Here is a 14,506-nt window from a genome sequence, read left to right as displayed (position 1 = left end):
TAAGTTTTATGATAAAAAAAATGTTTTTGTCATTCACTGTTCATATTTTCATCAAATTTTTACTTGTTTTTTTTTTTATTTATTTCATTAATATATTTTATATTAAATATAAACAGACATTCACTATTTATTTTGCCAATTATGAAATGTGATTATATTTGTCACAAAATATTAAATTTTAATTTATTTATATTTTGTATAATAGTTTCATTAAGCTTGATGAAATCTTTTTTCTTTTCATTTGGCAAAAAAAAAAATATTTACAGCCTTTCTTCTTCTTTTGGGAAGTAAATTAGCTGAAGTTCAAATAAGTTAATCTCGCTTGCTCCTCCTCCTCTCTCTTCTCTCTCTTCGTGTGTGTAACGGATACGTGTATTCATCGGGGATCTAAACAGAGTTCGAATTCGTCCTTCGCTTGAGAACATCAGAGATTTAGCTTTCTGAAGTGAACCCAGAAATCAACTTGGAAGAAGATAAACCCTAATGTCCAATCAACTCCTACCCCAAACCCTAATCTCCACAATTGCACACACCGGAGACAGCGAGCTGGAAGAAGAAGAAGACCAAGAAGAAGAAGAGCTGGAGAATCTGGAAGCAGAGGTGAAGGAAATGGCACAGAGAATACTCGAGTACCGGACCACAATGCCGGAACAGTTCAAGAGAGCTCTAGAGTCCACACTGTCTGCTCAGAGACCCTTCATGCCGGCACCAAACCTTCTTCTCGAAAGATCAGCAGCGGCGGAACCCTCCTCTCATGGTATGTGTTCTCTCTTTAGGTCTTCTTGATGTCTTCAGATTTCGACACTTAAACCCTTTTTAGTAGGACTAAGGCTCTAACCACTTGGACTAAGTATTGGGTTCATGGAACTCTTTCATATCTTCATTTTTATCTGCTTTATCACTCAAATTTAACTACTTCTTGATCTTTTCAAACTTAATTTTGATCATCATGTTTTTTGTATGATCTTGGATCCTTACCCCAAAGACTACTTTCCTAGCTATTGATTTATCTTGGATACTTCTTCTTTATGATATGTATCATGTTACTCTTAATGATGATGATTATAAGAGTGATTGCTAATTGACTGAAGCAGTTCTATACTTGTTATCACACTGTTAGTTCATCAGTGATTTGCTTCATTCATAGGTTACAGAATTCTGGTTATTGTTTTCTAATTTGTATATGGCTGGTGGTGGGTATATACCGATGTTATAATGTAAATCAGGTGGACCTAACGAAGAGGGAAATGAGGAGGGGGGTTTAGTTGAAGAAGATAAAGAGATATTAGAGAAAGCAGAACTGGTTAAAAGGAAGAACTCGAAAAATTTGTCAAGCATGCCAGTGGTTATGAAAAGAATGAAAGAATGTATGGCCAGAATAGACAAGTTAGAAGAAACAAGGCTGGGTTTCATTCATCCTGCATTTAGAAAGAAGAAGACTACGACGGAGGGAGCTAGCTTTACTTGACAATTTTCGACTTGTACATGTAATTTATGTGCTGCTTTTAAGTCAATGATGTTTGTCTGTCCGGTGTCTGTATTCAATTTGCTGCATTGTATGTCTCTTCTAGGTTGCTTTTGAGATTGTTTTCTTACAACACAATGTATGTCTCGCTTTGTTGTTGTCTAAACAACGACTTACTGAATAGTTATGCTTGTTCACTCCAATTTCTGTTGTATAGCTTTTATCTTAGTTGCAGTTACAAATGTTTATTTATATTTTTGGAATTTTTTGAGTTTTGTTATGAGAAAGACTCAATATGGTGGTGGATAGATAAGTTTTGTTTGTGTAAAGTTGTATTTTAAAATGGAGAGAAAAACAAATAGTGATAACATAGGCTCAATGTGTTTTGACACAATATTTTCAAAATCCAATCAATGAACACACACACACAAAAAAAGGTATATTCGCCAGAGTCATGCCCTAACATATGAGTTTACTCTATAAATAAAATGCAGTTCAAATGAATTATTATTTTTTGCAGTTACTAAAATATTGAAATAAATAGCCTACAAATGAGATTCAATCTAATTCATGCAGCAATACGTTTGCAGCAGCAATGCCATTTTGAGTATTTTTAAAGCTTTGACGACGTGGAACGGATGGTTTTTGGTATGGTTGGCCGTCTGATTAAGCCCTCTTGAATCAATGAAACAATAAGCTGCAGGAAGAAACATTTAATTGAATAGAGAATACACAAAAGTAACAAGTTTTTAAGGCAATTAGGTTTATGTACCTCCCCTTTTCTGTTGAACATTTGGCCAATACATAAACCGCGTGCGTTTATGGCAGTGGGACTTGTCATCTGGAATAATAGATATAGTGAAGGCAACATGATTATAAGAAGTTTGTTTTCCAAAGAGGAAGAAAAGATGTATAGAATTAAGAATGTTAATTTTAGACTTAACCGAGTATAATATCCACTCATCCGCTCTAAACTGCCTATGGAACCACATTCTGGTAACACATTAACAGTTAAGATCATTACATCAACGACAAACACAGAAAAGACAATGGAACGATGATGCTTACGAGTGATCCAGACTGGTTTGAGTAATTGTCAAACCTTTCTTCTTATGAGGAATTGTGCTCACAGAAGTAAGCATCATATCCGATGCATAGGCTACCACACACCTGCAAATTAAAATCCCCTTTCCATTCCATCACACATTCATGAGATTAGGAATTACAAAAATAAGTAAAAGATCAGATTCCTCACATGTGTAAAGCTGGGTCATCAGAAAGCTTCCCCTTTGATTTGAACCAATATCTAAAGCTGCAGTATATGTAATTCTATTACAGTTACAATCCATTTCTCTTTTAAACTTATAATTGAAATGTTGTATGCAATATGAATGCATGGCTTACATTGAAGGGCCTTTGGTCTGATCTGTTGTTCTGTCTTTGGGCTCACAAATCTTTATGTCCATTGGCCATGGTATGTAGTCAAACAGAGCTGCCTTGTTTCTATTTGCACTGTTACAACACAACTAATTAAAGTCCCTTCAATGTAAGTAACCGTTGCAAATTCATATTCATTTCAAGAAACAAATGAAAAAAATAGCGTCTAAAATTGTATTGAAGGTGAGTTAGCTTTGATATTAAAGCAACATAATTTAGGCTGGCACAAAAACAGAGATGGTCTTACTCTTACATGGGAAATCTAGGGTCAATTATATATCTCTGCCGCAGCTCTTCCAACAATAGAAGCTGCAAAAGGACATCAAGTTAAAGACATGCCAAAGCATTAATCGAATGACCATTTCCCAAAAATAATAATCAATTTACTAATGGGATTACAGTTTCAGGTTCAGGCACCGTGGGCATTATTGCATCCTGGTGCTCAAATCCCTTTTCCTCTTTCTACCAGATATTCAAATCAATAAAATTAGACAGGTAATTCAGATGAAGCATTTACTACAATAACAACAAGTCAAGTGCTTGGAGTAAGAAATATGAACGTACCTGAAATGAAGCAAGCAAAGAGAAAATTACGTTTCCCTTCTGTATTGCATCTACCTTTCGGGTGGCAAAACTTTTTCCATCACGAACTTGATAAACTTCATACATAATTGGCACTAATAAAGAAATTAAATTGTTTAAGCTTTTAATGAGATTTTAAAAGTGTATTTTTGATATTGAAAATATTATTAACTTCATAATAAATCAAATTCTTACAATCAACATCCCCAACAAGAAGGAAGTAGGCGTGCAGGCTATGGACAAGCTTGAGACAGTCAACTGTTTTTGTTGCTGCTGCCAAAGCCTGCATGTCATGAAGAAGAATCTCACAAAGATGAAGTAATAAACTCAACAGGTTAGACATGCATTGTCATTCACTCCCCCATCCTTTATAGCAAGTGACTTGATGTTTAGAAGTAAGTATTTGTTCTTGCTTTTATGCTCATGAAAAACAACTACATAATTCACGATAATTCACATAAAGAGAAGTAGAAAACAAGGTAAGCCTTAAATTAGGTTGAAGTCTACTGTAATGGAGGCTGGAACTCATTTTAACTTAAATTCATTTATTAAAAGTTCAACAACAGCACTTAAAACTAACATGTTGAAGTGTATGAGTTTTATTTTTTCTGGTAAGTTGAATACCTGTCCCATGATCTGTCCTCCAAAAATCCTTCCATATCTTGGAGCTTCTGGCACAGTGATTCCCTGAAAGATGTTGTCCTGAACAAAGAGATAAATAGTAAAGGAAAAACATGAGGAAGATTGATGTAATAGAGATACCAAAAGAACATAACATGTAGCAGCATGCAGGTATATGTTGAGAAGAGAAAAATGCTTGCATACATTCAATGGTTTCAAGTGCAATATCTTCTCTATAAGTGCGGTTCCCTCGCATCTATCTGCATTCCATATGGACTTTGGCTTCAGGAGTTCACAATATTCTTGAGCCAAAATTAAGCAGGTCAGCTGTAACCAAACATAGTAATAAAACACATAATTGCTTCTCTCTTATCATATATTTGAATGTACTTTTTGTTTACAAAAATCTGAATTTGATCAAACGCAGAAGTAATGAGAATAAGATTATTGAACCTTTGATAATGCAATTATGTCTGCTGGCTGAGAAGGTGAAAGCCCTGCAAAATTGTATGTAACCTACTTTAGCCAATGACTATTAAACTTCTTTTATAAACAAAGCATAATCAGAAGCAAAACAACTGATCCATTGAGGATTTGGGGAATCAATCAGTTCTCTGTGCAATCATACACAGTCAGATTAAAATGCATTGAAATGAAGTCAATCAGCAGCTAGCATTACCAAAATAATCAAATCGTTTCAACTGGTACTCAGATCGGCTATCGATACGACGATTCACCGAGTCAGTTACTTCGGCCTGTAAATGAAGAGAACCGTCAACATTCAACTAGATGTCACGGAATAAAAAACAAATTATAACTCACTTCTCCCTCCCATATGAAGAAAATTCCGTCCCCTGCTCCCCCTTCACGAACGACATAATCTCCTTTTTCTAGAATATGTTAATACCACAACAACTGATCTAAGCAAGCGCCAACAATTCAAAAAAACAGAAATAACAAATGATCGCATCAACATTCAACTTTTTAACTTACCGAAACGCTTAGCATTCACGTGTTCCGCAATTTTAAGCAGAGAAGATCTCGGTAGCGTCTGAAGCAGAGGAACGTTATCTAGGAACTCGATCACTTCAAACCGAGAAGAAAGAGTGAGACAGATAGATGAAGCGCAGGCATTGATAACATTAAGAGAAAAAAGGAATTTCCGTTCACCGTGACTCACCTTCTTCCATATCCATACTATTATTCAGTTTCCTTCCGTCGCCGTCGCCGTCGCCGGCGTGTTTAAGATTGAAAGGCAAAAGGAAGGTCGACTCGCAATCTCGCATGGACTGAGCTGGCCGAAGACGAAGACGGTTAACTATCTATTTTTCAATCAGTTAAGAAATCAAATCTAATCAAATCAGATCATTTTGCACCAATATAATCAATAATATTCATTAGCTATATCTCGTATTAGAATCATAATAACTTTTTTTTTATTCTTTTTTAAGAATTTATCATGATTATCACCTTTATAGACTCCAATTTAAATAATAATAAAAATTTGTTTTGGAAATTTAACCTATTAAATAAGATATTTTCATTTGAATTATTTGCTAAATTCAATCATAATAACTATTCTATTAATAGGAAATTTATTGTCAAAATTATATCATTAACTAAATTGAAAATACAACTAAACTTTGTATTTTAAAAATTTTAGGTGATCCACTAATATTGACTTTAGGGTAACAACAACCTTTATTAGCATAGGTCCACTTGAAAATTTGTTTCTAACTAACTAAGATAAATTATTATTATTATTAAAATAAATTAACATTAAAATATTAAAAATGGTTTATAGGAATTAAAAGAATAAAAGTTGAAATAGGCTTCCTGGAATCTGGGCCCTACTTATATTATTAATTATGATATAAAATTTTAAAATTAGAATTTATGTAGTTATTTTATTCTGAAATATTTAAATTTGTGATTTTCTTTGTTATTTAATATGATCTTATTAAATAAATGGTGAAATAAATAATTAATTAAAATAGTTTAAACATAAGAGTTTGTATAAAAGAATAAAAATTTAGAGTTTAATTTTCATTAAAATATATTAATTAAAGTGATGGACAATAATAGTGTAGAATCATTTTAATTTAAAAAAAATTATTTTAGTCAAAACTCTTTTCTTATTTAATATTAATTTATTTATTTTTTAAATAATTCATATATAATTAAAAAATAAATAATGAATCTTTTAAACATGACATTCGTATTAGATAAAAAAAACATAAATAATGAACCCATTTAATTTTTCTAATTTATTGAAAATATAATAAATTAAACAATTTTATATTTCTATTTTACAAAAGTAAAATCTTATTTTTAATTAAGATGAACTATCACCATGCCCATGCATCCATATTCTCCCATTATATTTAAAATTTTTAAATATAATCGAACTCGTAACATTTAGATTTTTTAAACCGACTCATACTACTATGCTACTTGGTAGGATAAAAAAAATATAATATTAATAACAAAAATGATTTACAAATTGGTTTTTAATAAAATATTTTTAAATACTGTTGAGGAGTTTGGGATGTCTATATTGATAGCTTAACCAGTGAACCAACCTGAATTAGTCGGGTTAGAAAAGGAAAGAATGCTAAATTGACTTCTTTCGAAAAATATTTGTCGATGCAAGATGATTTTGTGGAATCAAAATGAGTTTTTATATTCTTCAAGCAGTAGAGTAAGATTCTTTGTAATCGTTGTGTAAAAAAGGTTTGTCGATTTGTAAACATAATAAAAAAGTGAATTTAGTATTCTTTTCGGTATAGTATTACAAACCTCTTTAGCAATTGTGATTCTTTCTTGACATTTCTTGCCTATGCACTTATTCTGGAAACTGAAAGCTTGGAATAAAACAAGAGCAGCTCAATATTCAAATATCTTTTCTCCCTTTCTATGCTTTCAGAAAGCTGTCCAAGAACTTGCTGTATCCAAAGGACGTGTTCATGCACTGCAAAAGCAAATCTTAAAGGAGAACAACGATTCTCAGGAGCAATTGAAGAAGCAACTAAGTAAGGCTTCAAAAAGAATATAATGGTCTCAAGAAATTAAACAGAGTCCAGAGCCATTTCAGCCGAGGAGAAAGCTGCATGCCCTTCTTGAAGGAAAAAATAGAGATCTGGGTCATTCTTGATTCCCTTCTGCTTCCATGAACCATTGTACTCGGGAATAAGAATAGTTGGGTAGTCCATTGGCCATCTTCTTCTTCATCTCAATCATCAGGCTTCTCCCCATCAGAAAGAGAATAAGTGGGCAGATAACTTTTGTTCCACTTCTTCATTAAACAATGGAATGAACATTTTTCGGTCTAAGAATAAAGACACCACAGGAACTACAACAGTATCATTCTTCAACACAATTTGTTCAAGAACAGCCACCAAGTTCACACAAGAAGGATCCAAATCGCCACCACGTTCACACAAGAAGGATCCAAATCGATCTAGGCTCCTTACCCTCCCTCAACATCGATCGTTTGTGTATCATTAGCAACATCTCATGCATTTAGTGGTCGACCACGATCTCTTCGTTAAAATTACTCTCAAATCTTCTTTCTCTAACAATAATAGAATATAAAATAAAGCTTTTCGTCACTCCGACAACAAAGGCAGCTAAAAACTCTCCAAGATCCTTAACTTTGGTGCTTTGTTACATTTTACATGTTAAATTAGATGTAAACTGAAACTGTATTATTCAAGTTATAGTTCAAACAATTACGATCTTCAATTATATAGGAGTTTTAATAATAGTTACAATTAATAAAACCAACAAAAACAAGTATTAAAACTAATTAACAGTTTTAATTTATTTAACAATTTATTAAACTATTATTACTATTTTTACAAATCCGGAACAAATTAAGTTCTGAGTCTATCCATAATCTCAAGTATCCATTTATTCTCACATATATATCTAAATTAATACAGTTTTCGATCCGATAATTCGAACACTTTGAAATTTAAGCATCATTATATATATATTACAATTAATAAAACTAACTAACAAATATTAAAAATTAACCGTTTATTAACCTATTATTACTATTTTTATAAATACTGAACAAGTTAAGTTATGATCTTTAAATCAAAATATGCATTAATTTGAACTGATGATATATAATATCAACATATGTAGTGGATAAACATCCAATTATAATTCAATCATATGATTGTTTGAACTTCTAAAGTAAACAATTATTATTTTTAAGTTGCCAAAAAGAAATATTTAAGCAACTCTAACTTGTTATTGAATGTTATTACTAATCATTTTCATGTTGAGTTGATCTCTAAGAAAGATTACCAACCAGGTTAAATATTAGTGGCCAGCGGTCGGGCCTAGATAAGCCCGAAAAGCACATTGGATAGGACAACTTGCTCCCTGACAACCCATTTATTAAAATACTAAGATATTTAGTTAAACATATTATAATTTTAAAAACAAAACGTGGTAGCTCAGTAATTTAAGATAAAATTTAGAAATTTTATTTGGTTATGAGTTCAAATTCACTAAAACTATTTTGTTTTATTAATTTTTTTAACTAGACCTAAAGTAACAAAAGAAATATCGATATTTTTTTACCCCGGCTGAGGCTAGGGATGGCAACGGGTACCCTACCCGCCGGGTAGTGAAGTATCCGTCCCCATCCCCAATTTATCGGGTACCCGATCCCTGACGGGTACCCATTATCCAATTAAATATTTATATGATTGTAGAGATTTAAGAGAAAAAAACATAACTTTGAGAATGTTGATGAAAAAAAAAGACATAACATACTTGATAATAAATCGTGAAGAAATAACAATTTTCTTGTTACTATAACTGAAGAAAAACTTTAAAATGAATGTTAAAAAAAAAGTTAAAGAGATTTTTGAAGATAAAAAATGAGAAGAGATAAATACGTTTTTTTAAGATGAAATAAGAGAAAGAGAAATAACGATTTTTTATTAAAAAAAGTAAAGATTATAAGATTAATAACTTATGAGAGAGATAAAAAAATCTGATTGGGAATATTACAAAAATATGAAGATTCTCGTGCGATTCATAGGGATAAAAATATAAAAAAAGAATTATAATAATATGTATTTCAATGTTTAAAAATCTTAATAAATCACGAATAATATATTAAAATAAAAAATAGAACACTATCATTTCATATTTTATTCACTTCGATAAAAACAACTCATTTTTTCACATATTTCATCACATATTTTTTTTTTCCAATTAACATCTTATCTCGTGACCTTACACTTTCACTTTGGTCGAATAAAAAATCTCAAACATTATCAATCTCTTTTCTACCCTTATATTAGGCCCATCAATCCTCAATCGATCTCACATCTTGTGACCTTAAAGCACTCAGACTAACCAGACATCTCATTTCACATTTATCTACCAATTTAAATTGGACTTCGCATCTCAAAAATCTTTTCGCGTATTTTAACCAACTAATTTTCTCGCATATTTTAACCACCAATATCAATTTCTTTCTCAATCGACTTCACTTCGACTAATCAAAAATCATTTCATTCCATATTTATCCACAGTCACAATTGACATCTATTCTCTTAAAGACCTTACTTTTACTTCATCAAACAACTCATCTTATGGAATTGGGCCTAGGGTTTTGAAGCTCAATTTAGTGTGTCTCAATGTTAGGTAAAAAAGAAGGAAAGAATTCATATATATATATATATATATATATATTATATTATATGGAGAGAAAATGATATATTCTAAAAGGGAAAGAATATATATATTATAATATAATATAATATACAGAGAGAATGATTATTTCTTAATTATGAATTTTAAAAACCTATATATATTTACATTGTAAATGAGTTGTAGAGGGTGATGAGACTAAAACCTAGAACATACAGAGAGTTATAATTTGTAATTATAGCTCTATTGAATCGATTCTCCGAAAACAAGACGTAGGACATTGTTGGTCCGAACCTGGATAAAATTATTGTGTCGTTATTCTATTTATTCTTTGTTTTTACGTTATTGTCTACATCCACTACGATTGCTATTTTTTCTTTTTTCATTCTTCGGGCAATAGTTTTCACAATAAACTGATATTAGAACGAGGTTTGTCTAAGGCGGTCACTGTTTAATTTCCTTGACTTGAGATGAGGTTGACTTCTAGTGTGGATATCGAGAAGTTCGACGGGACAAAGGATTTTGGGTTATGGAAGATGAAGATGAGGGCACACCTAGACAACAAGGGAGTCATTAAAGCAATCGAGGGGGAATTGAAATTACCAGCCTCGATGGACGCAGAGAAAAAGATGGAGGTGTTGGAAAAGGCCTATAACACCTTGATTCTTAGTCTTAGTGACAATAGAGGTGTGGCTTCAGTTGGAATCTTTGTATATGACTAAGACACGGGCGTCTCGGATCTACATCAAGCAGAAATTCTTCAAGTTTAGAATGACTAAGGAGAAGGATTTACAGACGCATCTCGACGATTATGTCAAGATTCTCCTTGATTTAGAAAACATCAGGGAGAAGTAAAAGAATGAGGATAAAGCACTAATGCTTTTGAATTTTTTACTGAAGTCGCATGAGATGTTCGTAGACATACTCGAGCATGGGAGGGAGGAGCTTACTCTCGATGATGTAATGAGTGTGTTGAGATCGAAGGATCAAAAGAAGAAGAATGAAGCGAGCAATGTGAGTGGAGATGGACTCTTGGTTCGAGGGAGAATCACGAAAAAAGACAATAAAAGCAAGAAGAAGAGGCATTCGAAGTCTCTCAGAAAGAAATCTACTAAGTGCTACAATTGTGACAATGAGGGGCACTTTAAGCGAGATTGTCTAGATTTGAGTAACGATAGGAATAAGAGTGGAGAAATGATAGTTGTTCAAGAGGTCGAGAATGGGTACAAAAGTGCGGATGTTCTCATTATCTCCACTAATCAGTCCAATACGCATTGGATTGTGGATTTGGGTGTTCGTTCCATATGACACCTAACGAGAGTTGGTTCGAGACCTATGAGAAGACTTCGCTGGGCGAAGTTTTGTTAGGTAACAACAAGTCTTGTAGGGTGATGGGGATCGGAACAGTGCGTTTGAAGACGCATGATAGAATCGAGAAGGTATTGACGAAAGTACGACACTTTGTTTAATATCTCTTGTCTCACTAGACCAACTTTGTTTTGCATGGAAGGACGAGAAAAACATATTAAGAGTCACAAAGTGGTCGCTAGTGATAATGAAGGGTCTGTGAGATAAAAGTCTTTACGTCCTTCAAGACAGCACCTTGGTTGGTGATATGGCGGTAGTGGCAAAATCTCGAGATGTATCGTCCACAAGTCTATGTCATAAAAGATTGGGGCATGTGAGTGGGAAGGGTTTGAAGGAGTTAAGTAAAAGAGGCTATTTTGGCAAAGAGAAACTTGATGATTTAGAGTTTTGCGAGAACTACATATACGGTAAAGCTACGATGGTGAAGTTTGGGCAATCAGTTGAGGTGACTCAGAAGACACTCAGTTATGTTCACTCAGACTTGTGGGGGGCAGCAAGGACCGCAACTCCAGGTGGATGTCGGTATTTTATCACCTTCATTGATGATTGTTCGCGCAAGATTTGAGTATACATCTTGAAGCACAAGGATGAGGCATTTGTTAAATTTAAGGAGTGGAAGAAAATGGTAGAGACTCAGACCGAGAAATGTTAAAAAGCTCTGAACAGATAATGGGTTGGAGTACCTAGGCGATGAGTTCAATCAGTTCATCAAGGAAGAAAGGATGGTTCATCACAAAACCGTCCGACAAACACCGTAACAGAATGGTTTGGCGGAGCGAATAAACAGAACGCTACTTGAGTGTGTCCAGTGTATGTTGTTTGAGGCTGGTCTACCGAAGCAGTTTTGGGGTGAGGCGGTTAACACTACGACTTGTTTTATCAATCTTTGTCCATCGACGACATTGGAATGCAAGACACTAGAAGAAGTTTGGAATGACGCTCCTCCAAAACTCGACAACCTGAAGGTATTTGGGTGTGTGGATTACATGCACCAACAGGATGGAAAGCTTGGTCCGAGAGCGAAGAAGTGTATGTTGGTTGGATACCCTAAGGGAGTAAAGGGTTGGAAACTCTTTTACAAGGACGAAGAAACGTCTAAGTGTATCATTAGCCGTGAAGTGGTCTTTAAAGAAACCGAGTTCTATTATGGAGCAACACAGTTAGTCGAAGCTAGTAAAGTCGCTAAAGAGATGACTGAATTTGAAGTGGAGTTTCTAGGAGGAATTACTAAAGATTCGGTAGACATGGAGGAGGCTAATGAAGAGGATGAAACAGACGGTCAGGTAGAGGAGGAAGGTACGGATCTAAAAGAGAACCTTAACTCATATCAGTTAGCACGAGATATAGTCCGTAGGACAACCCGAGATCCGAAGAGATTTGGCTACTCCGATTTGGTAGCATTTGCATTACTTGCAGTAGTTGTGGAGAAGATTCACACGGATGAAAATCCCGTAGATATGGCCACGAATGTGGTGACAGGAATCAAGTTTTGAAAATGTTACAACTTGATTCACGTCATAAAGTTTGAAACATAATTAGAGAAGTAATATGATTGATTCTAAGATGTTCTTAGTGATGAGGCTCATTCGTTTGATAATGAACATAGAGGCAATGTGGAGATTTATAGAATTGGACCTAGGATTTTGAGGTTCAATTTAGTGTGACTCAATGTTATGTACAAAAAATGTTATGTACAAAAGAAGGAAAGAATCCATATATATTATATTATATGGAGAAAGAATGATATATTTTAAAAGGGAAAGAATATATATATATATATATATTATTTAATATAATATATAGAGAGAGAATGATTATTTCCTAATTATGAATTCTAAAAGACTATATATATTTACATTGTAAACGAGTTGTAGAGCATAGTAAGACTAAAACTTAGAACATACAGAGAGTTAGACTTTGTAATTATAACTCTATTGAATCGATTCTCTGAAAGTAGGACGTAAGACATTGTTAGTCCGAACCTGGGTAAACTCTTGTGTCGTTATTCTATTTATTATTTACTTTTATGTTATTGTTCTACAACCATTACGATTTCTATTTTTCCGTTTTTTATTCTTCGGGTGATAGTTTTCACAACGCATCTTCTCACATATATAATATACAACCCGACATTCTTATCTTCACTTCGGCTAACCATACATCTCATTCCACATTTATCCATCTCAATTGACCTCTCATCTCGTTACCTTACTTTCACTTTGACTAATTAACCGTCTCATTCCACATTTATTCATCAATTCATGATCGACCTCTCATCTCGAGACCTTGCTTTCACTTCGTCAAACAACTCATCTCTTAACATATTTTATAATATACAATCCGACCTTCTTTATCCTTAGTTCGACTAACCATCCATCTTATTTCACATTTATCCACCCTAATAATCGACCTCTCATATGTGACCTTATACTTTCACTACGGTCAAATCAACCATCTCTAACATCACCAATGTTACCAATCTCTTTTACCCTCACTTTGACCCATTAATCCTCCAATCGACCTCTTATACCTTACTTACTTCGATTAACCAAAACAGTCTCATTCCATATTTTTATCCCACTAATCTCAATCGACTTCTCATTTCGAGACTTTAATTTTATTTCGATTAAACAATTCATCTCCTTATATATTTTATAATAAACAATCCAACTTACTTAACCTCACTTCGAATGACCAGTCCATCTCATTTCACATTTATCCACCATAATCGGACATCTCATATTGTGACCTTAAACTTTCACTTTGGTACATAATTACCAATCTCTTTTATCCTCACTTTGGCTCACCAATCCTTAATCGACCTTTCACCATGTGGTATACTCCCTTCGACAACCATCCCATTCCATATTTTTATACACCTCAATTGACCTAGTCGACCTTTCATCGTGTGACATACTCACTTCGAATAACCAACCATCTCATTCCATATTTTTATCCATCTCAATTGTCCTCTAATCTTGTGACCTTACACTTTCACTTTAGTCAAACCAACAAACGACAAACCATCTCCTTCCATATTGTGAATGTCATTTACCTAACCACAAATTTCATCGCATATTTTAACCATCCATCCCAATCGACCTCTAATTTTGTGAATGTCATTTACCCACCCACAAATTTTATCGCAAATTTTAATCAATATCATTTGCCTCCAACCATCTCCTCACTTCGATAAATCAACATTTTTATCTCATATATTAACCATTAATGTTTTTTAATAGTTTAAAATTTGTGCCTAACGGGATTTGAAACATTGTCTCCATCATGTAGCATTAACACTTCAATCACTACACCACTTAAGATTGTTCATTTATATTTATAATTTTGTATATA

At 33.4% G+C, this 14,506-nt stretch overlaps 2 protein-coding genes across 2 annotated transcripts; one reads left to right on the top strand and one right to left on the bottom strand.

Moving 5' to 3' along the window:
• The first annotated feature begins 307 nt into the window (after positions 1 to 307).
• On the top strand, positions 308 to 1,668 carry LOC124926907. Its single transcript, XM_047467231.1, has 2 exons — positions 308 to 757; positions 1,227 to 1,668. Exons 1-2 carry the CDS (start codon positions 484 to 486, stop codon positions 1,466 to 1,468), a joined length of 516 nt encoding a protein of 171 aa, XP_047323187.1. The 5' UTR covers positions 308 to 483; the 3' UTR covers positions 1,469 to 1,668.
• A 257-nt stretch (positions 1,669 to 1,925) lies between these two features.
• LOC124927772 (acyl-CoA hydrolase 2-like) lies at positions 1,926 to 5,301 on the bottom strand. Its single transcript, XM_047468244.1, has 17 exons — positions 5,286 to 5,301; positions 5,099 to 5,191; positions 4,928 to 4,995; positions 4,776 to 4,860; positions 4,559 to 4,602; positions 4,310 to 4,432; positions 4,109 to 4,186; positions 3,680 to 3,767; positions 3,467 to 3,579; positions 3,302 to 3,364; positions 3,156 to 3,211; positions 2,870 to 2,977; positions 2,721 to 2,777; positions 2,534 to 2,635; positions 2,410 to 2,458; positions 2,238 to 2,306; positions 1,926 to 2,162 (listed from the first exon to the last, which is right to left on the bottom strand). The coding sequence occupies exons 1-17, from the start codon at positions 5,299 to 5,301 to the stop codon at positions 2,079 to 2,081; spliced, it is 1,296 nt and encodes a 431-aa protein (XP_047324200.1). The 3' UTR covers positions 1,926 to 2,078.
• Between the last annotated feature and the right edge of the window lie 9,205 nt (positions 5,302 to 14,506).

The sequence above is a fragment of the Impatiens glandulifera genome, chromosome 2 (genome assembly GCF_907164915.1).
Source record: "Impatiens glandulifera chromosome 2, dImpGla2.1, whole genome shotgun sequence".
Lineage (NCBI taxonomy): Eukaryota > Viridiplantae > Streptophyta > Magnoliopsida > Ericales > Balsaminaceae > Impatiens > Impatiens glandulifera.
Note: the sequence above shows the minus strand (reverse complement) of the source record. Positions and strands in the feature narration are given on the sequence as shown.